We start from the raw sequence: 25,987 nt of genomic DNA, 5'->3' as shown, positions 1-25,987 counted from the left end.
GATCCCAGGACCCTGAGATCATGACCTGAGCCAAAGGCAGCGGCTTAACCCACTGAGCCACCCAGGCGCCCAAAAGCTAGTATTATTTTAAAAAATTCTCAAACCAGGGGTGCCTGGGTAGCTCAGCCAGTTGGGTGTCTGCTTTCGCTCAAGCCGGTCATGATCCCTGGGTCCTGGGATTGAGCCCCGCATCGGGCTCCTTGCTCGGCAGGGAGCCTGCTTTTCCCTCCCCCTCTGCCTGCAGCTCCCTTTGCTTGTGCTTTCTCTCTCTCTGTCAAATAAATAAATAAAATCTTTAAAAAAAAATCTCAAATCTGGGGCGCATGGGTGGCTCCGTGGGTTAAGCCTCTGCCTTCAGCTTGGGTCATGATCTCAGGGTCCTGGGATCGAGCCCTGCATTGGGCTCTCTGCTCGGTGGGGGGCCTGCTTCCCTCTCGCTCTCTGCCTGCCTACTTGTGATCTCTCTATCAAATAAATTAATAAAATCTTAAAAATAATTCTCAAATCAGAATACAAATTTTAATAAATGTGTCCATAACTCTTGGGAGAAGGTGGGTTATTACTGACAAATGATGATACAAATGATAGAGTATCTAAATTCCCTAATATTTAAAATGTTTACTAAATAAAGAGGTTCTGGGCACCTGGGTGGCTCAGTAGGTTGAGTGTCTAACTTGGCTTAGGTCATGATCTCTGGTTTCCTGGGATAGAGCCTAGTGTAGGGCCCATGCTCAGTGAGAAGTCTGCTGTTCCTCTCCCTCTGCCCCTCCCTCCACTCATGTGTGCACCCATTCTCTCTCAAATAAATAAATAAAACCTTCTAAATAAATAAACAGATAAAGAAATAGGTTCTACAATTCAATAACAAGAAGAATAGTAACCCAATAGAAAAGTAGGCAAAAGATATGAAAGGACATTTTATAGAAAAGGAAATATAAATGTCTTTTAAACATAGGGAAATATATGCCTGGCCATCCGTTTACCTATTTGCAGAGCAGACCTTATCCCCTGCTTATTTACTCCATGGTATTTAGTCACCACTTGATATCACACATATACCTGTTTGTTTTGTTTCCTGTTTGTATGTCCTTCCTAAAATAGAGGCTCCCCGAGAGCTGGGTCTTTGGTCACTGGCGTATTCCCCAGTGCCTAGAACAGTGTCTGGCACAGAATAGGTACTTAATTAATATTTGTTGACTGAATGAATGAATCTTACTCAAAAATGTAAGAAATGTGAGTTAAAACTATCAGGTTTTTTTTTGTTGTTGTTTTTTGTTTTTATACCCAGGAGATGGCAAAAATAAGAGAAGAATTAATAAAACACTATGGGGATGAGTATGGGTGGACAGGTACTTTCATGAGTTGCTGGTAATAGTATAAATTGTTTCAGTGTCCGTGAAGGGAAGTTTGACCCTATAAGCTAAAATTACAGATGCACATATCTTTTGACTGAGCAATACTAGTTCTACATATTTTGCAGGTATTAAAAGAACTTTATGCAAAGATATTCGTTGTAGTGCTTCTGATGGCAAAAGAAAAAAAGAAGAAAGACAAAGAAAAAGAGCCTAAATATTCATTTGTAGGGGATTGGTTAAATATTGGTTCGTTTGTCTAAGGACAGAACCCAATACAGACATAACAAAGAGTGAGGACACCCTGTATAGCAGTATAGTACAGTAGCCAAGGTAATACTGTTCAATGAAAAAAGATGTGTGTGGAACAGGATATGTTATGTCACCATTTGTATTAAAAGAGAGGGGAAAATAAGAATATAACATGCATGTATGGATATAAAATATTTTTGGAAGGATACTCAAGACACCACTGATTGCCTTTGGCCATCTGATTGATGTCAGGGGTGGGAGAGGGTTTTAATTATAAATTCTTTTTCGACTTTTTTAAAAAAATTGAGATATAATTAATGTATAACTTTATGTTAGTTTCATATGTACAGTGTAATGATTTGTTATTTATATGTATTGCAAAGTCATTCCCACAATTAATGTAGTTGCTGTCTATCACCAATAATTAGGTTTTTTTCTTTTGATGAGAACTTTTAAGATCTCCTCTCTTAGCAAACTTTTCTGACCTTTTGAACCTTGAATTATATGAGTTTATTACCTTTTAAATTTTTCCAAGAAGTATGGGAATTATTTACCAGGTCCAAATAAAATATAATAAAAACATTTCTTTTTAAAAAACATTTTTTAAAGATTTTATTTATTTGACAGAGAGAAATCACAAGTAGGCAGAGAGGCAGGCGGAGAAAGGGGGAAGCAGGCTCCCTGCTGAGCAGAGAGCCCGATGCAGGGCTCAATCCCAGGACCCTGAGATCATGACCTGAGCCGAAGGCAGAGGCTTAACCCACTGAGCCACACAGGCACCCCTAAAAAACATTTTTTTTAAGTAGGCTGAACTCACAACCCTGAGATCAAGACCTAAGCCAAGGTCAAGAGTCGGAGGCTTAACTGATTGAGACACCCAAGCACCCCAATAACAGCATTTCTGAAGCAGTGCTCAAAAAATAAAAAATTAGCTTCTGCTTTCTTTTTTTTTCTTAATAGTTTTTTTTTAAACATTTAAAAAATTTATTTGACAGAGAGAGAGAGACATCACAAGTAGGCAGAGAGGCAGGCAGAGGGGGTGGGGGATGCAGGCTCCCTGCTGAGCAGAGAGCCCCACATGGATCCCAGGACCCTGAGACCATGACCTGAGCTGAAGGCAGAGGCTTAACCCACTGAGCCACCCAGGTGCCCCTAGCTTCTGCTTTCTAAAGGGGTATTGTAGGGGCACCTGGGTGGCTCAGTGGGTTAAAGCCTCTGCCTTTGGCTCAGGCACCCCGCATCGGGCTCTCTGCTCGGCAGGGAGCCTGCTTCCTCCTCTCTCCCTGCCTGCTTCTCTGCCTACTTGTGATCTCTGTCAAATAAATAAATAAAATCTTTAAAAAAATAAAAATAAAAATAAATGGGTATTGTAGTCTTAAAACTGAGCCCTGCTCTTTTTGCATCAGTGCCTTATTGGAGTGGCACAATAGCACAGTGGTTCAAGAGCATGGGCTCTGTATCCATAGCCAAAGTGAAACCACAACTGTACTGTTAACCAAGCAACATCCTTAACCTCTGTGGGACTCAGTTTCCTCATCTACACCGTGGGTATAAAATGGGACCTGTCACATAATTCATATAAGACACAGTGCCTGGCACGGAGAAAGAACTCACTTATTGCTACTTACTGTTATTCATTCCTATGATATATTAAAAAAAATCTCATTAATTAACTGACCTACAAACATTATTCAGAGACTGTGCTACTTTAGTGTTAATTACAGTTACCTGTTTTGGGTTTTTCAGACACTCCCGATGTCAACATATATTATACCCTGGATGGCAGCAAACCTGAATTTCTAAAGAGAATTGGTTATGGTGAAAATAATACATATAAGTACACGAAGCCTATTACTCTGCCTGATGGAAAAATACAAGTTAAAGCTGTTGCAGTTTCTAAGTAAGTTAAGAGCATGGTGATGAAAATAATTGGTAATACAATGACATTACATTTTGATTTTATTTATTTCTTCCTGTGAGAACAAGTGCAGTATTAGAAGGGCACTCAAGGCAAAGTTATTTTAATTTCAACATATATCTATACCTTTAGGGTTTTGTTTGTCTTTTACCAAGTTATATGGTAAAGTGCACAAATCACGAGAGTACAGCTTGATGAGGTCCTATGTATATACTATTTTTCTTTTGAATTCCACATTGGGATTTTGGGAAGGAAGAGCCTTTTCAGGGGTTGGGACCTTTGAAGTGATTCATCTGGCTGTGAAGAAAATACCGGTTTTAGTAGATGGTCCTTTTATTCCATAGGACATGGCCTTCAATCACTACCATCATTCTCTGTTATGTTTTGTATTCACTTAATCGGCCTTCATGGCTACTGTCATTTCAATTTGTTGGACATTAGCTCCTTTATTTGTTTCTTTGTCCTTTCTTTTTAAATATTTTTTTGAAGATTTTATTTATTTATTTGACAGAGAGAGAGACAGCCTCAGAGACTCTTTTTTAAAAAATTATTATTTTTTTAAATTATTTTCAGTTAGCCAACAGAGAGGTTTTTTTTTAATTTTTAATTTTTTTTTTTTTTTTTAGAGTTTTGAAGTATAGAGACACCACTCAATTTGGAAACTGTGTGTTGTGGAGAAAAAGACTCAAGTGCTTTGCACGTCTGTGTGTCTGAGATAGAGGAATTATTCCACACAGCAAGACAGGTTTAGCCACATTTTTTGAACACTTTTTTTTTTTTTTTGGTCATTTTATTTTATTTATTTATTTATTTTTTAATCATTTTAAAAATTTATTTTCAGCATAACAGTATTCATTGTTTTTGTACCACACCCAGTGCTCCATGCAATCCGTGCCCTCTCTAATACCCACCACCTGGTTCCCCCAACCTCCCACCCCCCCAACCTCTTCAAACACTTCATTTTGAACACTTTTAAGCCCCAAACCGAAACCTGACTTTGAGCAGGCACTTAGGAAAAAAAAAAAAGGTGGCCTGGGCGCAGTGTCTCTCCAGGCTCCCCCTGGTGGCTGAGGTACTGCATAGCTTTGGAGGAGAATTAGAAATTCTTCTTTTTTTTTTTTTTAATTAACGTATAATGTATTATTAGCCCCAGGGGTACAGGCCTGTGAATCGCCAGGTTTACAAACTTCACAGCACTCACCATAGCACATACCTTCCCCAATGTCCATAACCCCACTTCCCTCTCCCTACCCCACACCACCGGCAACCCTCAGTTTGTTTTGTGAGATTAAGATGCAGATGACAGCTTTGGCATCCGAAAGTTTTAAAAAATAAAAACAAAAATAAAACAAACAAAAATACTAATACACATTATCATTCTTTATTAAAGACTAGAAAAAATCGGCTTTCACTTGTCAAACCACTTCTGTCGAAACAATCATCTCAGTTATGAAAAATTAACAAAATTTTTTGGTGCCTAATGCTGTAAGGCAGGCCTTTTTATAATTTACAGGTAGTAATAAAATGAAGTAATAATTACTAACTATGTAATTCGTAGGAGTTAACAAAGCTTTCAAAAACATCTAAAATAAGGTCACTCTTTATGCCTCTCACCATCTTGCTCTGTACCCACTTAGTGTCTGTTCCAAAAGCACTCTTAGTAGTTCAGGTATGCTCAGCTCAGGGAAAGTATTTATGTAAAAATTTTTTTCTGTCTTCAAGACAGAAAGATTTGTGCTTTTATGCATTTAAATGAATTTAAATTTAAATTTAAGTGAATTTAAATGCAGTAAGTTTTCTTTATGGAAATTATACTGCTTCATTCAAGCCCTTTTCTAGGTACTTACAGTAATAATTTCTTAATGAGGAGAAAAGGCTTTGAAATGGGAGTGTTAACAATTAAAGGCCACTAGTATGTTAAGAGGAAAAATATGGTCATGAAATTTTGAATGCTTTGGGGAAATATTTATGATTCAAGTGAAAACAAGTTAGGATATATGAGTGCACTATAGTATTTTTTTTTTTTTTAAAGATTTTGTTTATTTATTTGACAGAGAGAGAGAGAGAGAGATCACAAGTAGGCAGAGAGAGAGGCAGGGAAGCAGGCTCCCCGCCCAGCAGAGAGCCCGATGTGGGGCTCGATCCCAGGACCCTGGGATCATGACCCGAGCCGAAGGCAGAGGCTTTAACCCACTGAGCCACCCAGGTGCCCCCACTATAGTATTTTGACATTGTTTAATAATGTGTCGGCATGGGCGCCTGGGTGGCTCAGTCCGTTAAGCATCTGCCTTAGGCTCAGGTCATAATCCCATGGTCCTTGGATCTAGCTCTGTTGGGCTCCTTGCTGGGTAGGGAGCCTGCTTCTCCCTCTCCCTCTGCCTGCCGCTCCCCCTGCTTGTGCTCTCCCACTCTCTCCCGCTTTGTTAAATAAAATTTTTTAAAAGAATCTTCAAAATGTGTCAGGAGAGAACTGAAGAAGGCACTATCAGAGGCATCTAGGAGGGAGTGAGTGGTGGGCAAAGAGTGCTCATTGCACGGAGCCAGCTGTCTTCTCCTTCCCTGAGCCAGATGGCCAGGGACATTGTGGATGTCTTTGTTTCAAAGGGGTCAGGTTGAGGGGCAGTCCCCCAGTCTCTTTCTGCCCCAGCTCAGTTTGGAAAAGGTACTGACATGTAATTCTTCTCTATTGTAAGCTTTCCTTTTAAAAAAATTTTTTTTCATTTAAATTTAATTAATTAACATATAATGTATTATTAGTTTCAGAGGTAGAGTTCAGAGATTCATCAGTCCTGTATAATACCCAGTGCTCATTACATCACATGCCCTCCATAATGCCCATCACACAGTTACCCGGTCCCCCATCCCCCTCCCCTCCAGCAACACTCTCTTTGTTTCCTATGACTAAGAATCCCTTATGGTTTATCTCTTTATCTGATTTTTGTTTGGTTCTCATGATTAAATGATTTGGAAACAAAACAACAAACAAGCCCAGCTTTAGCATTTCACTGCCTTTGGTGATTCAGTCATGGTTTGCGTTGTTTGTGTTGATAATTTTTTAGTTTCCAAAATTTAACAGTGAGCTCTGCTTTTGTAATAAAAGAGTCTCCGAAATTATCATGTAACCAGTGCTTCTCAACCTTGGCTGCTGAATCAGTTGGCTATTGCTGTATAACCAACCACCCTGACATTTAATGTCTTAAAAGTTTGAACAATCATTCATTTGCTCATTATTCTGTGGATCAGCATTTGGTATACATTCAGCTGGGTACTTGTTCTCTTAGTCTTTCCTGAGGTCCCTGACCTGGCTACATTTTTTTTGGCTCACCTTGAGCTGGAGAGTCTAAGAAAGCTTGAGTCACTTGAACTTGTTGGTGGTTGGTGCTGGTGGTTGGCTGAGCCTTGGGTCTCCAGCTGGGTCACCTGAGTTTTTTCATTCATTTCCAAAAGCTGTAAAAGAAAGGGCAAGCCTTGGGCGCCTGGGTGGCTCAGTGGGTTAAGCCGCTGCCTTCGGCTCAGGTCATGATCTCAGGGTCCTGGGATCGAGTCCCGCATCGGGCTCTCTGCTCATCAGGGAGCCTGCTTCCCTCTCTCTCTCTGCCTGCCTCTCTGTCTACTTGTGATCTCTGTCTGTCAAATAAATAAATAAAATCTTTAAAAAAAAAAAAAAAAAAAAAAGAAAGGGCAAGCCTGGATACGCAGATGCTTTTTCTAATCTCTGCTTGCGTCATAATTGTTAATGTTTCACTCGCCAAAGCAAGTCACTTGGCAACCCCCAAGGTCAATGTGTGAGGGGATTCTGCAAGGGCACAAGGGCACCAGAGGGTGCAGATAGAAGGCATAATGCCTCAGGGACCGTGATTGTAACATTCTACCACAAGTCCTTATCAGAATCACCCAGGGAGCTTTGCAGAATCTCCATGCCCAGGTCATGTGTACACTCCAGACCAACTAAATAACAATGTCTTGGGATGGGACCCAGGCATCAGTATTTTTTTTTAAAGATTTTATTTATTTATTTAACACACAGAGAGAAAGATCACAAGGAGGCAGTGCAGCAGGCAGAGAAAGAGGGAGAAGCAGGCTCTCCGTTGAGCAGAGGGCCCGATGCGGGGCTTGATTCCAGGACCCTAAGATCATGACCTCAGCCGAAGGCAGAGGCTTAACCCACTGAGCCACCCATATTTCCTGATAATTCCAGTATGCAATCAAGGGTGGCAACTGACACATTAATGGGGAAAAAAAGATGTTTCAATTTAAAGAGATTTGGCCAATACCACTTTTGGGGAAATATATTTTTATTAAAATATGATATCCTAGAATGAAAGAAAAGGAATAAGGACACTCATATGTGTGCTTTCATGGGTCCAAATATATGTACATGAATTTTCACATCAGACCATGGTCAGTAAAGAACACAGATGAACGGGAGGGGTGGGAAACTTGGGAACATTTCAGCAAGTGGGAGTGGGTGTTGGGGTTGTTTTGTTTTATCTTTTTTTTTTTTTAAGTAGGCTCCACACCCAGAATGGAGCCCAGTGCGGGGCTTGAACTCACAATCCTGAGGTCAAGACTTGAGCTGAGATTAAGAATCAGATGCTTAACCAAATGAGACACCCAGGCACCCTGGGTGTTGGGTTTTGATGATCCATACTGATGGTCCAGTCCAGGGTCTGTAAACTTTCTGACATCTGTCTTGTTTCTTTAAAAGCCGCCTTTCTGGGGCAACTGGGTGGCTTAGTCGTTGGGCATCTGCCTTTGGCTTGGGTCATGATCCCAGGATCTTGGAATCGAGCCCCACATCGGGCTCCCTGCTCGACGGGAAGCCTGCTTTCTCTCTCCTAGTCCCCCTGATTGTGTTCCCTCTCTTACTGTGTCTCTCTCTGTCAAATAAATAAATAAAATCTTAAAAAAAAAAATAATAAGCCACCTTTTTGTTCAGGAACTTCCTCTCTTTGATATCATCATTTTATAGTGATTTGACAATGAACTTGTGTGGTTCTCCCTTCTTTGTCAATTACCTTATATGGTGGTCAAGATAAATTGAGCTGGGCTGAGGTAAAAGCTGTCTCAAAAACAAAACAAAACAAAAAACAAAAAACTGTCTCAAACCGAAGGTAGATATTTGGGGGAGTCAGAGTCCCCTGAGAACAATCATTTTCTTTCATGGGGAACTTTCCAGTTTTACAACAATGGTTAATAAAGTAAACTGATTGGCAGGTTAGCAGGGCATCTCACGGGCATCTATCTACAGCCATATATAATGTATGGAGGAAAGATGCAGATGCCATCTCCATAAGCAGCAACAAAGGCAAGAAGAGCACTGCTTTGAGAGGGGTAATTTGGAGTGTAGAGCAGAGGATGGAGTTTGCTGGCCTTCAGATCTGGACTTTAATCCCAGTTCTCTTGCTCCTCTTTGAATAAGAGGAACTTACTAACTGGAATAAGTTCTGATTCTCAGTTGTCTCATTCGTTAAATGAGGTTAATAAAACTTAGCTGGCAGCCATTGTGAAAATCAGAGGTAATACACTTCAGATACACTTGGCATTGCACATGGAATAGCTGTTATTGTTGTTGTTTGTTGTTATTCACATTCCTAACAAAGGGGCTAACAGGTTGCTGTTGTGTGACTCAACTCAAAGGGCATGCCTCGTATTTGAAAAACCAATGCCTGCCTGAGTGAGTAGATTCTACTCAACCCCTTCATGTTCCTAAACCAGAGGTTCTCAGATGGGCATAATTTTGCCCCGAAGGGGACATTTGGTCATGCCTGGAAATATTTTTGGTTGTCACATCTGGAAGTGGAAAAGTGCTAGTAACATTTGCTGGGTGGAGGTCAAGGATGTTGCTAAACATCTTATGTCCTGGACAGCTTCCACAGCAAAGTATTATCTAGCCTAAAATTCTGGTAATTCTCAGTAGATTGAGAAGCCTGGACAAGTTGCAGAATTCTTACAGATCCAGCTTCTTAACTCTTACAATCATCCAAGTAATTCTGCTATTTTATTGAGAGGATAGTAATCTTATGGGGATAGAGCTACACATACTTTTTTTTAATGTCAAATGCACCTTATATTGCTATTCCTAAAGATACATATTTAAGACATCTGATATCAATCCTAGCAAAATTTCTGTGTATTTAAATGAGATTTGGGCAGAGTATGATTTCTAGCTCCAACCCCAAACTTAAACCTTTTTTGATATCACAATCAGGAAATCCTTCTACTTAGCTGGCAGTTGAAGCTAGTTTCTGGGCTCCTCATGGAGGGAACAAGTCCGTGGGTGAGAGCCCTTGCTGTGTCCCCGTGGAAGGGACCAGCTATGGTCGGGGAGACAACCTATACCTTCCAGGAGTAGAGCAAGTGGATGGGAGTCAGGCTTCTGCTCAGTGTGATAGTGGGACTAGAAGCACACACTTCAGGGAGCCCCATCATTATCCAGGATTTGAAGGATCCCTGGATGGAGATATTTGTGGTGTCCAGGAAGTGTGCTAGCAAGGAAGACAGCTGTATCTTGGATGGCAGACCTGGGACCAAAGATGAACATTTAGGTGAGATGGATGTTGAGGTGAATGAGTTAAATAAGCATCTCATCTAAAAGATCCTCTGTATCTGCAGCCAGATATCTGTAACTGTAAAACTGAACAAAACAAAGGAAAGCAAAAAACGTGTGCTTCCCCAAAGGTTAGCCACCTGTAAATCACTTCACTGAGCATGCAGTTTAAATATTGTTACACACTGATAGATAGTGCCATTGAGATGAATTGTGTATTTCTGATCATTTTTTTTCTCCTAGAAATGTAGCTTGAAACTTCTTTATTGCTTAATGTTAAATATTTCTCTGTTTTGTAATTGATGTTTGCACATTTATAAATATTTACTTGATTAAAGAATCTAAAGCATTTTGGGGTACTTTTTTAGTTAAAGTTTCAAATTTTTTTTTGGCTTTTTTTTTTTTAAGATTTTTATTTATTTAACAGACAGATCACAAGTAGGCAGAGAGGCAGGCAGAAAGAGAGAGGAGGAGGAGTCAGGCTCCCTGCTGAGCAGAGAGCCTGATGTGAGGCTCGATCCCAGGACCCTGGGATCATGACCTGAGCCAAAGGCAGAGGCTTTAACCACTGAGCCACCCAGGTGCCCCAAAGCTTCAACACTTTTAAGAAACATTAAAAAACTGGCAAATAAGAGATCTGAGAAATTGCAAAAGAAAGGCTAATGAAACATGAAATGTATCAGAGACCAGTATGAAAATCAGCAAGAGTAAAGCAGACAGAGAACACGAAAGAAGAGAATGGAAATGGAAAAACAGTTAAGTGCCTGGGCAGAATAGAATTCACACAGAATCATCTGTGTTCCAGCTGTGAGCTTTCGACACAAATTAGTGGGCATGAGAGTTAAAAATGTTAAATTTGATTCATGGTCATGATGATCATTGGAGGCTGTTGGCTGTCCCCCAGTATCTGTGTTTTCCTTCTTCTAGAATAACAGAACCCATGATTTTTAGCTGGACACATGTTTGCCTGGAAGAAAGATATTTCCCAATCCTCCTTGCAACTGGCCAGAGCCAGGTGTGGCCAGTGAGATGTATGTGAAAGTGGTGTGTGCAACTTCTAGATTGTGCCCTTAAAGGGAAGAGGTGGGCCCTGCTTCCTGCTAGCTGGAATGTGGATGTGGTCAGCCTTGTTGGCTCATGAAGACAAGCTCAAGGTCTTAGAGATGGAGCAATAAGAAAGAAACTTGACACCATGCACTCATCACCATGGCACCTCTGTACCAGCTCTGAGCTGATTACACCCTGTTGATTCTCTCTAGTTTAAGCCACTATTATTTTGACTTGGTGTTACAACAGCCAAGCCTATGTCCCAATATTCTAGGGACACAGCAGAAGCAAATGCCTACAGAGAACATAATCAAGAGTACAGGTGACCAAAAAGGCTGATAATATCAAATGTTGATGAGTATGTGGAGAAACTGGAACCTTCAAATAATACTGGTGGGAATGTAAAATGGAACAACCACATTTTAGCAGTTTCTAAAAAGTTAGAGATACACTTGACCCAGCAATTCCACTCCTGCATATCTATTCAAGAGAAATGAAAACATGTCCACATGAAGACTGTCGTGGGCTGGCTTTGGCCCATCAGTAACCAGTGTTGTAGCTGGACTGGCCCTTGTAGTGCTTATCATGGTTGTAAGACATCCTCAGCAGGAACCATCAGGAAACTCTCAGAGACAAGGTTTATTACTTACAAGTCCTGGAAATTATGTAGCATACCTGGGACCACACAGCAAGGTCACCAGTAGAGAGAATGTATGGGCCTGGGATGCTGCTTCTATTGGGGTTGAGGGTGGGGGCCTAGGGTCTCTTGGTCTCACTCTTTATTGGTTAATTTAAAACATAAGAGCAGGAATTTGAAGCTTGGGAAGACAAAAGCAAACAAATAAGGGGCCCAAATGATAATTTATGGAAACCAACCAAGGAGCCTGGTGGAGGTGAGATGGGGTGGGGAGGTGGGGGTTGAAGATAGCAGTGGCCTGGTTCTTTTTTTTTTTTTTTTTTAAGATTTTATTTATTTACTTGACAGAGATCACAAGTAGGCAGAGAGAGAGGGGGGAAGTAGGCGCCCTGCTGAGCAGAGAGCAAGATGCGGGGCTCTATCCCAGGACCCTGAGATCATGACCTGAGCCAAAGGCAGAGGTTTTAACCCACTGAGCCACCCAGGCACCCAGTAGCCTGGTTCTTTATCAAGTGGTGTGGCTGGCAATGTGGTTATTCAAGAGAGCTGTCTTTTCTTGGAAACTTCATGTAACACTTTTTCTATTTTCAGGGACTGCAGACAGAGTGGCATTGTAACAAAGGTGTTTCAGGTGGGCTGCGAACCAGCGAATACGGTCTCTTCAGAAAACCATGTCGGAAATGTCCTCAAAGATTCTTCCAAGCAAGCAAGTAGATGTAACACTTCCAGATGGTCACCACATTTTTGGTTCCTTCTTTCTCAGTGATTCCATCTTCTCTTTCCTTTCGTTGCCTATGCTCATAGGTTCTTATAATTGTGGTCAGTAGCCACCACTATGAAGTGATTTCCCTCCTGTTAGTCAGTCCATCCTGCACGTGTTCTGTCCTGCACATTAAATTCCTCCCCAGCATTATGGCCTATGCTCCATTGTCTTCAGTGAACCCCGCTTACCTATTGAAGAAAGTGATTGGTTTCTGTCTTCAGTCATCCTTTCTCATTGTGTGACTCCCCATATATTCCTCCAGCCAAACTACATTGTGTATGCTGTGTTCTGTCACTGCTCCCCTAGCGTCTGGACCTTCTCTTTTATAGTGCTTTGAATATGTGATTACTTTGCTCATCGTTTACCTTCCATATGCAGAGTAAGTTCCAAGGTGGCAGAGAACACGTCTGCCATACTCATTGCCTTGCACAGAGGAGGGCTGGAGAGGGCAGTGAGTATATATTTGTTGAACAGATACATCAGACTAGTAGAAACCCTCTGTGACCATAGCTGTTGATCATGTTGAAATCTTCAACCCTGAAAAGCTCAAAACCTTGCTTCTCCGGAGGATGAACCAGACTTACCTACAAGGGTATTTCAAACTTCAGTCCCTGGGCTTTGGGCACCAGTGAAATCGATGCAAGGCCAGAGGATGGGCTAGCTCACAGTAAAGCAGTCAACCAAAAAGTCTCAGTCATGGAGGTCTTGATGGGGATGACCAGAAGTTTGGGAGGGGATCCCTTCAGCCCCAGGATGGACCAGAGCCCAGAGAGGTGGCTATAGGACCAGAGCAGTGGGTGCAGGCCTAATGTGGGGCAGGGATCTACCATGGGCAGGGGTATCCAGTTGAAGTGGAGCTTATTCGCCTCAGTAGATGCTCAGGCTTGAATCAGGCATAAGGGACTGAGTCCAGGGGGAAGAAAGTCCATGGAGAAGAATATAAGTACTGTGCATGGGCAGGTAGTGTAGTTAAGTCCTATTTTGGTCTGACCCCCACCCTTTATTTGCCTCCTGGATCTGGTGGTCCCTTTGTTATTCCCCAGATTCCAGTGATTGTAACATCCTGCCTTCATGTCCTGCTGCTGGCCTTGGCTGCTTAAATGGTGGAGCCTAATAGCCAGACATGCTGCCAGCCAACCGGCCCAGACACAAAGCCACGGGTTTCCAGATTAAGGTGAAACAAAGGTCATTTTGTAAAAACTACTGTAAACCCTTTCAAGTAAGAAGGGCATGCTATGACATTGTCTCTACCTGGCAACTTTTCATTTTCACATTGCAAATGGGTGTAATCGAGTGATTGACATGGAACATATGTACATGACATCCAACATGTAATCAAGTGATTGACATAGGATTGTCATTCCTAGGAATTGAAAAATGGATTTGTTGAATCAAAACTCTGGAAGAAATACAAGAATGCTGAAAATAAACAGGATTGGAATCTTAACCTTAGAAAGTCTGCAGGTATGACATGGAAGGATGAAGATAAGGTTTAATATTCTAAACCGCCAAATGGGTTCATTGTTCATGTTCTTGACCGTAGGAGGGTTGGAATAAGAAATAGTGGAATAGGGAGCCTGGGTGGCTCAGTGGGTTGAGCCGCTGCCTTCGGCTCAGGTCATGATCTCAGGGTCCTGGGATCGAGTCCCACATCGGGCTCTCTGCTCAGCGGGGAGCCTGCTTCCCTCTCTCTCTCTCTCTCTCTCTCTCTCTGCCTGCCTCTCCATCTACTTGTGATCTCTCTCTGTCAAATAAATAAATAAAATCTTTAAAAAAAAAAAAAGAAATACTGGAATAGAAAAGTAAGATAATCTTAGTGCTATCCTTGCTAACAGCTTAAGACCAAGAGGGATCATCACAGAGTCCAACAAAGTGAGATTTGTTGACTTGTTGCAATGAGGGAGACCACATGGCAGAAGAAGTATGGGGCATCACACCAAACAAAGGAAAAGACAAGGTTATAGGGCTTGGGGGACAGATGGAGTCTGGATGAAATTGAAGTGAGAGCCAAGTCTTGACAGGCTCAAAGCAAAGCAAGGCTGCACGTGAACTGGCACCATCAGATATGGATTGCAAAGGGAACCAGGGCTTTGTTCACCTTGGAAACTACAAAATAAATGTGGAATGTTGTGTTTAGAGACAATTCTCTGATACTCTGCACCAAGGTTGGAAATTGAGGCTGCTGCTCTGTGTCAGAATGACTTACGTCCTCCAGGCAAGAGTTGGGGGGTTCATTTTTTCTGATAAGATTTTAACCAGCAAGATTTCTGATAATCTCTGGTTTTAGAGAACAAGGTTTCTTAGCAAGTAAGAAACAACAACCACTCAAAGAAGGGGGAAAGGGGCTGTTATGACATTTTACGGCTCCAGTGCGTCCTTGGGAGAAAGAGGGTTTCCCGCTCACCCTGCCATTGGATTTATCTATTTTCTCAGCCTGATGTGGAGTGTTGTAGAATGTAGCAGGGCAGATTTTTCTTTTCTCAGTCTGGGCTAATTTTTTTCTTTCCCGGTGCTAGTTCACGAGTGGTGGCTTCTTTATATAATTCCTCCATCTAGTTAAAGATGTGATGACCTCAAAAGGTTTCCACCTATGAAGACGTATTTGCATGATTACATATATAATTACAGATATTCACAGAATTTTTTTTTTTTTAATAATTGTAGATCTTGAAGGAGGTGAAAGAACTGACTCTAAAACATGGAAGGACCTTCGTTTCTTAGAGAGTCCACTGGAAATCCCACCTCACCATGAAGAATTAGGTTCTAGACCACCCACCCGCCAGTCTCAGGTAACTTCTAAAGAAAATCTTCATGGTATTAAATACCTCCTATATTTTTAATCTTCCCATGAAATCCTTTTAAGGCAATGTCCCCTAGCTTTTTCACAATGTGCCAGGCACTGTTTCAGTGTTGGGAATATTGTGTTGGGCAAGAAAGTCCCTGTATTCCGGAGCTTACATTTTATGCAGGGTGGGGGCATGAAGATAATAAACATGAAAGTCATCAACCAAAAATTTTAAAATCGTGGGAATGCCTGAGTGGCTTAGCTGCTTAAGTATCTGCCTTTGGCTCAGGTCATGATCCTAGGGTCCTGGGGTTGAGTGCCACATCAGGCTCCCTGCTCAGCAGGAAACCTGCTCCTCCTCCTCCCTCTGCCCCTCCCCCCAGCTCGTGCACAATCTCTCTCTCTCTCTCTTTCTCAAATAAATAAATAAATAAATCCTTTAAAAAAATGAATAAAATTCACCCACAAGTGATTCTAATGGACAGGCATGGTTGAGGATCACAGATGCTAGGATCTTGAGGCCTATAGCAAGGGGTTTGAATTTTCTTCTCATTGTAAAGAAAGTCTATTTGGAAGGTAAGACAAGATATCATTTGCATTTTTAAAAGTTTTTTAATTTTTTTTAATCATTTTCATTAAAAATATGGAGATTAAGCTGTAGAGGAATAAGAGGGGAGTAACATTTAGAAGGTTTTTACTCCAGGGGAGAGATGATGGTAGCTTGGACCAAGGTTGTAGAAGCGGTAGTGGTAGGAGGCATGGGAATCCAGACATGTTTTGGAGGAAGAGCCACCACGTTTGGCTGAAGGGTCAGATGGATGGGATAAGAGACAGGGAAGAGCCAAAGTTGACTCTGGTTTCTGGCCTGGGCGTCTAGAGATGGTGGTGGTATTAACTGAGATGGGGAAGATCAGGTAGGAGCAGGTATGAAAAGACTCATTACACATCCAGATGGAGGTCTTAAGTAGACCATTGGATGTGCAAGTTTAAACTCAGGGAAGAGGTCAGGGCCACAGATACATATTTAGAAATATTCAATAAAATTATGTTGTTTAAAGCTTGGGTCTGAATGAGATTACTTGCTGAGAGTGTACAGAAGATGAAGGGCAGATGGCACAAGACAAAATCCTTGACTTAGGGGTTGAGCAGAGGAGGAAGAGCCTGAGAAGTAGGAAGAAAGCCAAAGGGGGGGAAAAAAAGTGGTGCCATAGAAGCCAAAAGAAGAAAGAGTTTCAAGGAGAAGTGGACATCTATGTCAAATGTCACCAAGGATTCAAATTAGACAAGGACTGGGACTTGCCCATTGGATTTGACAAGATGGAGGTGATTTGCAACCTAAATAAAAGCCCTGTCAATAATTTAATTACTGTATAACACAAAGATTCTCTCATACTAGTTGCCTACTACAACTATTCTAGCACTCTGGTTTTTCAGTGTTTATAAAATTCAGTTTAGACTTAGGCATCTAAGGGCAACCCAGGAGTCCTTGCTTTCTTCCTCTAATTCTGAGTCCTAAGTAGAGTACCTGGAATCACAGTATCTATCCAACCATAGCTGCTGCTGCTTTGCCTGTGATCCCAAGGCTGCTCATACTTAGCATCAAGTATATAAAAAAGCATGACTCCCAACCCTGGTTGCACAGAATCACCTGGGGGAACTTTAAATATATATGCCCTCCCAGCTACACCTTCCTGCAATCCTTTTAGATAATCTGATCCCATAAGCCTGGGATGGAGTCCTGAAAGATTTTGGTGATCACCTCAGTCTGAGTATCCCTGGCCTAGAAGACCAGCTATCCTCCCAAAGTCCAATACTCTTCTTCATTTCCAGTCTCTAGTGCCATAGTGTATCTCAGTGGAACCTCCTAGGTTCTTCTGTCCGCCCACTGACTATACTTCCTGGTGAGTCACAAAGCCCAGACCAGAGGACCACAGATCTAGTAAGGCCTTCCTGGAAATCTCAGTAAACAAAAGGATACACATCCCTGCAATAGAAGATTGCCCATCTTAGTCTCCTGGAAGAATGATTCCCTGGTTACCAAATGGACTAATGAGCACTCAACTCCTACGAGCAGTGCTCATCAGTGCAGCCAGTGTAGTATATAAGAATACTGGTTTTGAGATAGAAAAATACCATTTTGAAGAACGAATGGTATATGACAAAATGCAATCATAACTTTTCAGAAAACATTCTCACATGACCATAATAATCTGTAATGTGTCCAGAAAGGGTGATTTTCTTTGTGTATGAATATTTGGATTACCTTGCCCACCTACTCATTTAAGAGTTGTTTAAGATAAAATGAGACGGTATGTAAATATTCTAAGATTTAGAATCCTCCAAAACTAGGAACATGGGGACACATTTGGGGAATCTGACTAGAAGTTAGAAGACCAAGGGGGCCAGAAAAGGACTGCAGAACATTTATCTTCCACTCTTTTCATTCCTCTTGGTAAGAGATTCTTATCAATATTCCAGCTGAATCCCATCTAAAGCATATGTCAACAAACATCAGAATTAACGATACTGGGTATTACAACATTTCAACAATACCACCAGGGAGACAAGATGTCTCTGAACTAAGTGTCTGACCTTAGGCGCTGTTAGGGGCTATGCAGCAGAGTAAATGTAAAACCTGGGTTGAACATAAATGACAGCTTACACAGGGCTTTTGTTTCAGGGCATAAGAGCTGGGGGTTCTCTGGCAATGTGGAATACCTGAGTCAGCTGAATGGGTTAGTTATCTCTACTCAGCTCCAGTTAACTATTGACAAGAAGGCCTACAGGCTTAGTGTTGCCACATCTCATGATTTTACAAGAAAATCCAGAAACCTGCATTTTTATGTACTATGATCTAATTTTAAATGTTAACAATTAAATCAGATTTTGAAATGCTGTGTGGACCAATATACATGGGCCAAATGAAACTCAGTGGCCATCCAGATTTGATCAAGTAGACCACCACTTTGCAACATCTGGTCTGTGCCATGATGGATCTGACACAAAAGCATCTCAGAACCTCTGACTGCTCCCCATTACCTGAAGCATAAATTCTGGAGTCCTAAGCTCAGCCCACAGGTATTGTGGTGGACAGGGACCCTTTCGGGGTCAGAGAGGCCTGAGTACGTAAGATAGTTCACATATTGTTAACATGACTTCAAGCAAGTGACTCAGACTTTCTGAGCCTCAGCATCTTCATCTTAGAAATGGGGATGATGATGATTATTATTACTTTTAGTTTCAGAGGCAGAGTTTAGTGATTCATACGTTGGATATTACATTCCTCATTACATCACGTGCCCTCCTTAGTGCCCATCACCCGGTTACCCCATGTCCCCACCCATCTCCGTCCAAGAACAAATATTGTGAAAATGTCTGGGCTACCCAAAACAATCTATGCATTCAATGCAATTCCTATCAAAATACCATCAATATTTTTCAAAGAGATGGAACAAATAATCCTAAAATTTGTCTGGAATCAGAAAAGACCCCAAATAGCCAAAGGAATGTTGAAAAAGAAAACCAAAGCTGATAGCATCATAATTCCGGACTCCCAGGTCTATTACAAAGCTGTCATCATCAAGACAATATATGCTACTGGCACAAAAACAGATACGTAGATCAATGGAACAGAATAGAGAGCCCAGAAATAGACCTTCAACTCTATGGTCAACTAATCTTCAACAAAGCAGGAAAGAATGTCCACTGGAAAAAAGACAGTATCTTCAACAAATGATGTTGGGAAAATTGGACAGCCACATGCAGAAGAATGAAACTGGACCATTTCCTTACACCTTATACAAAGATAAACTCAAAATGGATTAAAGACCTCAGATTAAATCTGAGGGATGCTTGAGTTGCTCAGTCAGTTAAGCATTTGCCTTCGGCTCAGGTGATGATCCCAGAGTCCTGGGATCAAGTCTCACATCAGGCTCCCTGCTCAGTGGGGAGGCTGCTTCTTTCTCTGCCTGCCGCTACCCTTGCTTGTGCTCTCTCTCTCTCTGTCAAATAAATAAATAAAAATCTTAAAAAAAAAAAAGACATAACTCTGGGAAAGGAATCCATGAAAATCCTAAAGGAGAACATAGGCAGCAATGTCTTTGACCTTGGCCACAGCAACTTCTTGCTAGACATGTCTTCAAAGGCAAGGGAGATAAAAATGGGGAATATATGTGCCTCTTGGTGTGAGGCATTGAGATGGACACTATATCATTTCTCTCATATTTGTGCCAAAATGCATACTGAATCCAAGCATTACGAAACATCAGACAAAACCAAATTGAAGGAGATTCTATAAATTAAATGACACGTTACTCTTCAAACATGTCAAGATCATGAAAGATGCAGATAGACTGAGGAACAATTTCGGATTAAAGGAGACAAAAGAGACTTGACAACTAAATGCACAGTGTGACACTGGACTGGATCCTAGACCAAGAAAAAAATATATAGTGTGAAGGACATCATTGGTGCGAACAATGACATTTGAAAAAAGATCTGGGGATTAGATAATAGTATTGTGTGGCCATTAAATTTTCTGGTTTTGATAATTGCATTGTCGTGTAAGAGGACATCAGAGTTCTTAGGATGTGCACACTGAAGTATGTAGGGGCAGAAGGGCAAAGTAACTGCTGTTCATTCTCGAATGATTCAGGGACACACATACACAGAGAGAGAGAGAGAAAGAGAAGGAAGGTGCACCGGACAAAATGTTAACATGAAAAACTGGTCAAGCTGGGTATCCAGGAGTTATTTGTATTCTCCTTGCAACTTTTCTGTTAAGTTCAAAATTATAGCAAAAGAAACTATTACAAAAAATTATTTTTTAAAGATTTTATTTATTTATTTGACAGAGAGAGACACAGCTAGAAGGAGAGGGAGAAGCAGGCCTCCTGCTGAGCGGGGAGCCCAACAGGGGGTTCAATCCCAGGACCCTGGGATCATGACCTGAGCCAAAGGCAGACACTTAATGACTGAGCCACCCAGGTGCCCCACAAAAAAATTTTAAACGAGGATAATATTACCCACCTCATAAGATCACTGTGAAATGTTGAGATAATGACTACATAATACCATTTTAGCAGGTGTCAGACCCTTCCTAAATGATAGCTCCTCCCCTCTGTGTTCCTTCTCCAGCTACTCAGACTTCTAAATCATGTCACATCCCTGAGCCCCAAGATAGGCTAAGCACTGCCCTATCACTGTGCCTTTACAAATGGGTTTCCTCTGCTTCTTATTCCCATTGTCCTGTGTCCATTTGACAACCTTTTTTTTTAATTCTTCCAGGCCAAGCTCAGGTGTTAGCACCCTGGGAAGCCTTTCTCCCCTGAAGCAAGTGAATGTGATTATTTTGTCCTCTAGAGTCCCATGGGACTCAATACAAATGCATTACGACACTGAATCCACAGTGTTTCAGTATTTTGTGTATACACCAGTTCAGCTCCTAAAGGATAGGGACCATGTAATATCTATCTTTGTCCCCTCTCTGTGTCAAACATAGTGCCTGGTACAAAGAATGCTCAAATAAAAATATATCAAAATGAGTTAAATGTTTTCTCTGCATAGGTTCTTTTAGGTGAATTTTTGAATTGTTTCCCAGGGATGTAATCTTTGAGAAAAATGGAGGGCAGCTTAGGTTTTTAAATTCTAAACTCTGGTCTGTCTGATGATAGATTTGGATCTCTTCTTGTAAACTCTTGTTTCTAATGAAATATACATGTCTAATTGTAATAGCACCTTAATTTTTTTTAAATGTTGGGTCCTGGGATAATCGTTAACTTCTGACTCTCCCATCATGGTTCTTAAAAGATGAGTGCTGGATGTGATAAGACAACACATTAAAAAAAATTGTAATGCAATTTTACTGTACCAGAGCTTTTACCGTGATTTTATATGTATCCTTTATTGTAGTTCCCTAGTTTTGCTCACATAACTGGCCAGAAGAGTTTGACAAGCACAGAGATCATGAGAATTCAAAGAGAGACAGACTTTCTCAAGTAAGTATCACATTTTCTTTACTATTTCTTCAATTCTACTGAGGCATTGTCAAGAAAATTTAAGGATGAGGCATAAGAATGGTGTTTGCTCACCCAACTGTCTTTCATTAAATTTTTACAAATTTTAAAAGTATATAATAAAACTGCACTTATTTAAAAAGTACAATTGACCCTTAGAGGGTCATTATGTACAATGGCCAAGACACGGAAGCAACCTAGGTGTTCATCAGTAGGCTAATGAATAGGGAAGATGTGGTATATTTACACAGTGGAATATTACACAGTGGAATATTACACAGCCATAAAAAAGGATAAGACCATGCCATTTGTGACAACATAGATAGACCTAGGGGATATCATGCTGAGTGAAATAAATCATACTGAGAAAGACAAATACCATATGATTTCACTCATATGTGGAATCTAAAAAATAAGACAAATGAATAAACAAACAGAAGAACCAGACTTATAAATACAAAGAACAAACTAATGGTTGCTGGAGGGGAAGGGGTTGGAGGGATGGGCACAATGGGGAAGAGGAGTGGGAGAAATAGACTTCCAGTTAGGGAATGAATAAGTTACAGGAATAAAAGCATAGGAGATATAGTGAGTGGTAATAACATTGTATGGTGATAGACGGTAGCTATCATTGGGGTGAGCATAGCATATAAAGAAATCTAACCACTAAAAAAAAAAAAAAGAAAGAAAAGAAAGAAATCTAACCACTATGTTACATAACATTGTGTATCAACCCTACTCAAGTAAAAAAAATTTTAATTCATTTTGCAAAAAAAAGTGCAACTGACATGCATATAACCTTGAAACTATCACCATAATCAAGAAAATGAACAAGTCCATCACCTCCAAAAGTTTCTTGCACTGTACCCTTTGGAAATCCCTCCCTATCCCAAGGCAACTATTGATCCACTTCTATTTAAGAAGTCCTTCCTAAACCCAAGACAGATCCCACCACAAGATTTTCCACTGTTTTCTTCTAGAAATTTTATCTCTTATGATCCATATTTAATTATGGTGTGAGGTTATTCCAGTACCATTGGCTGAAAAGATTGTCCTTTCCTTATTGATTACTTTCGGGATTTTGTGGCTCTGTTTCTGGACTCTGTATTCTGATAATATAGAGATATAAATATAGACAAACTGATGTTTGTCTATATTTATTTACTACCACATTTCTGGATTACCATACCCTTATAATAAGTCTTGAAACTAAGTGTTATAAATTCTGCAACTTTGTTCTTCTTTTATAAAAATAGTTTGGCTCTTCTCGGTACTTTGCATTTTTTTAAAAAGATTTTATTTATCCAGGGGCGCCTGGGTGGCTCAGTGCTCTGCCTTCGGCTCAGGTCATGATCTCAGGGTCCTGGGATCAAGCCCCGCATCCGGCTCTCTGCTCAGCAGTGGGCCTGCTTCCCCCTCTCTCTGCCTGCCTCTCTGCTTACATGTGATAAATAAATCTTTAAAAAAAAAAAGATTTTATTTATCCATTTGTCAAAGAGAGAGAGAGAGAGCATAAGCAGGGGGAGGGGCAGAGGGAGAAGCAGACTCCCCGCTGAGCAAGGAGCCCGATGCGGGCTGGATCACAGGACCATGGAATCATGACCTGAGCCAAAGGCAGCCACCTGACCCACTGAGCCACCCAGTCATCCCAATACTTTGCATTTTCAAACAAGTTTTAAAATCAAGTTCTCAACATCTACAAAATGTTTGCTAGAGTTTTGATTTGGATTGCATTTAGTTGATACATTAATTTAAGACAGATTGATGTTACTAACAATTTTGAGCCTTTACAGTCCAGGAAAATGGGGTATCATCATTTATTTAGGTCTGCCTTAATTTCTTTCAGCAATGTGTAGTTTTCAGTGCTCAGGTTTTACATATCCTTTGTCAAATTGATTCCTAAGTATTTCATAATCTTTTGATGCTGTCATAAATGTTATTGCTTTTAAAATATAAATTTCTGATTTTTCATTGCTGGGATATTAAATGGATATTTGTGTAGTATTCTTATATCCTGGAATCTTACTCTACTCACTTATTCTTTTAGCTTTTTTGGTAGAGTCCATAGAATTATCTACATAGGTGGACAGGACACCTGTGAATATTTTTTAAATTTTTTTTAAAGTTTATTTATTTAATCTCTACCCCCACATGGGGTTCAAACTCACGACCCTGAGATCGAGAGTCATATGCTCTTCTGACTGTGGCAGCCAGGCACCCCTCACCTGCAAGTACAGGCAATTGTTTTATTTCTTCATTTTCTGTGTGGGTCCTTCCTTCCTTCCAGCATAAACTGATTTATTTAAAAGTTTAAAAATGTGCGATAAACTAGAGATTATCCTTAGAATTAGCAAGTCTTTGTTAAAGACCAGGTAGGGTTAGAAGGTAAGAAATGGTATTGGGTGGGGGTGCACCTGCCTTAGTCACAGTGCAATCAATTACATATTAATTCAGCTGTTACATCCTGGGGGATAGAAGTTGGGGGATCGATTATTTATCTACAGGGAACTCTACACAAATTAGAGACTTCCAGACCTCCCCAGTGCCATCCTTCTCTACTCCTCAGGACCCTAAAGCCACCTAGATGGCAACATTGTCTATGCATATATTCTTCCCTCCCTAAGGAACTCTGCAAGCCAAAACTGTCTGCCCTCTGCAGCTGGAACATATATGCACATCCCTTTTCTTTTCTTTTTTTTTTTTTTTTTTCCTTGACTTGTCTTGGCCAGAACTTCCAGTAAATTTGAATAGAAGTGATGAGAGTGGACATTTTTGCCTTATTCCTGAACATAGGGAGAAAACATTCCATTTTTTAACATTAAATATGATATTGGCTAGAGATTCTTTTGTTGACCTTTCAGATTGAGGAAACTTTCTATTACTAGCTTGCTGAGAGTTTCTTTTTTTAAAAAGATTTTATTTATCTATCTGAAATAGAGAGAGAGAGAGTGAGAGTGAGAACCTGAGCTGGGGAAAGGGCAGAGAAAGAGGGAGAAGCAGACTCCCTGCTGAGCATAAAGCCTGATTTGGGGCTTGATCCCAGAATGCTGGGATCATGACCTGAGCCAAAGGCAGATGCTTAACTGACTGAGCCACCCAGGCACCCCTGACTTTCAAGTTTTAAAAAAATATATATTTTATTTATTTGATGGGGGTGGGCAGGGAACACACAAGTAGGCAGAGCAGCAGGCAGAGGGAGAGGGAGAAGCAGGTTCCTCACTGAGCAGGGAGCCAGCCCAATGCACGGCTCAATCCTAGGACCCTGGGATCATGACCTGAGTTGAAGGCAGATGCTTAACCACCTGAGCCACCCAGGTGCCCCTGATTTTTAAGTTTTAAATCACCCATGCATTTCTGGGATAAGTCTCACTTGAAGTATTATTTATTTGATGTCATGTTTAATTTCATTTGCTAAAATATAAAGAACTTTTGTATATGTGTGCATGAAGGATATTGGTCTGTAATTTTCACACCTTACAGTGAAGATCTTTGTCTGATTTTAGTATCAGGATGTTACTAAATGAGTTGGGAAGTATTCTCTTTCCTTTCATTTTCTGAGTTTGTGTAGAATTGGTATTATTTTTCCTTAGGTGTTTGGTAGGGTACACTAGTAAAGGCACTGGGGCCCAGAGTTTTAAGGAAGATTTTAAACTACATATTAAATTTGTTTAATAGGGGCACCTGGGTGGCTCAGTGGGTTAAAGCCTCTGCCTTCGGCTCAGGTCATGATCCCAGGGTCCTGGGATCGAGCCCCACATCGGGCTCTCTGTTCCACGGGAAGCCTGCTTCCTCCTCTCTCTCTCTGCCTGCCTCTCTGCCTACTTGTGATCTCTGTCTGTCAAATAAATAAAAATCTTTTAAAAAATAAATAAATAAAATTTGTTTAATAAATATAAATCTTTTTAGGTTTATCTATTTCTTTTTTTAGTGAAACTTTGGCTTCATTTTCTTTTTTTTTTTTTAAGATTTATTTATTTGTTAGAGAGAAAAGGAGCAGGGGGCAGAGGGAGAGAGAATCTGAAGCAGACTGTACACTGAGTGTGGAGCTGGACACAGGGCTCGATCTCCTGACCCTGAGATCAGCACCTGAGCTGAAACCACGAGCCGTTTGCTCAACCAACTGCACCATCCAGGCACCCCTCCTCTTCTTTTTCTAATTTCTTTAATGTGGAAGATGAAGTAATTTATTTGAAGCCTTTCTTCTTTCGAATATAGACATTTAGAACTCTGCATTTGCCCCTGAGTACTGCATTAGCCCCGAATGTTGGTATGTTGTCTTTTCATTTCATTTCATTTTTACTTTTAAATTTTTTTTTAAGTAGACTCCATGCCCAATGTAGGGCTTGAACTCACGACCCTGAGATCAAGAGCCACACGCTCTACTGACTGAGCTAGGTGCCCCTGTTGTGTTTTCATTTTAATTCAGTGTAAACTCTAACTGTCCTTGTTTCTTTTTTGACCCATGGGTTATTTTGAAAGTATTTTATTAAATTTCTAAATATTTGGGGATTTTCCTTATATCCTCTGATCTTTATTTCAAATTTAATTCCTTTTTTGATCAGAGAACATATATGATTTGATTGGTGAATGTTCCATGTACATTTGAAAAGAATGTGCATTTTGCTAGGGTGAGTATTCTGTAATTGTCAATTAGGTTAAGTTGGTTGAT

At 40.7% G+C, this 25,987-nt stretch overlaps 1 protein-coding gene across 9 annotated transcripts in view; it reads left to right on the top strand.

Moving 5' to 3' along the window:
* Positions 1–25,987, top strand: part of DZANK1 (double zinc ribbon and ankyrin repeat domains 1) — a 62,644-nt gene that overhangs the window by 4,298 nt on the left and 32,359 nt on the right. For 7 of the 9 annotated variants that reach the window (XM_032859258.1, XM_032859257.1, XM_032859259.1 and 4 more), the window contains 5 exons: positions 3,351–3,504; positions 12,348–12,462; positions 13,887–13,983; positions 15,184–15,308; positions 21,215–21,300. In XM_032859258.1, the coding sequence (XP_032715149.1) occupies positions 3,351–3,504; positions 12,348–12,462; positions 13,887–13,983; positions 15,184–15,308; positions 21,215–21,300 (577 nt within the window). Of the gene's footprint in view, positions 1–3,350; positions 3,505–12,347; positions 12,467–13,886; positions 13,984–15,183; positions 15,309–21,214; positions 21,301–25,987 lie in introns of those variants that run through there. The other 2 variants (XM_032859265.1, XM_032859266.1) reach the window with 2 other exon arrangements.

The sequence above is a fragment of the Lontra canadensis genome, unplaced genomic scaffold (genome assembly GCF_010015895.1).
Source record: "Lontra canadensis isolate GAN:19392208 unplaced genomic scaffold, GSC_riverotter_1.0 scaffold16, whole genome shotgun sequence".
NCBI lineage: Eukaryota > Metazoa > Chordata > Mammalia > Carnivora > Mustelidae > Lontra > Lontra canadensis.
Note: the sequence above shows the minus strand (reverse complement) of the source record. Positions and strands in the feature narration are given on the sequence as shown.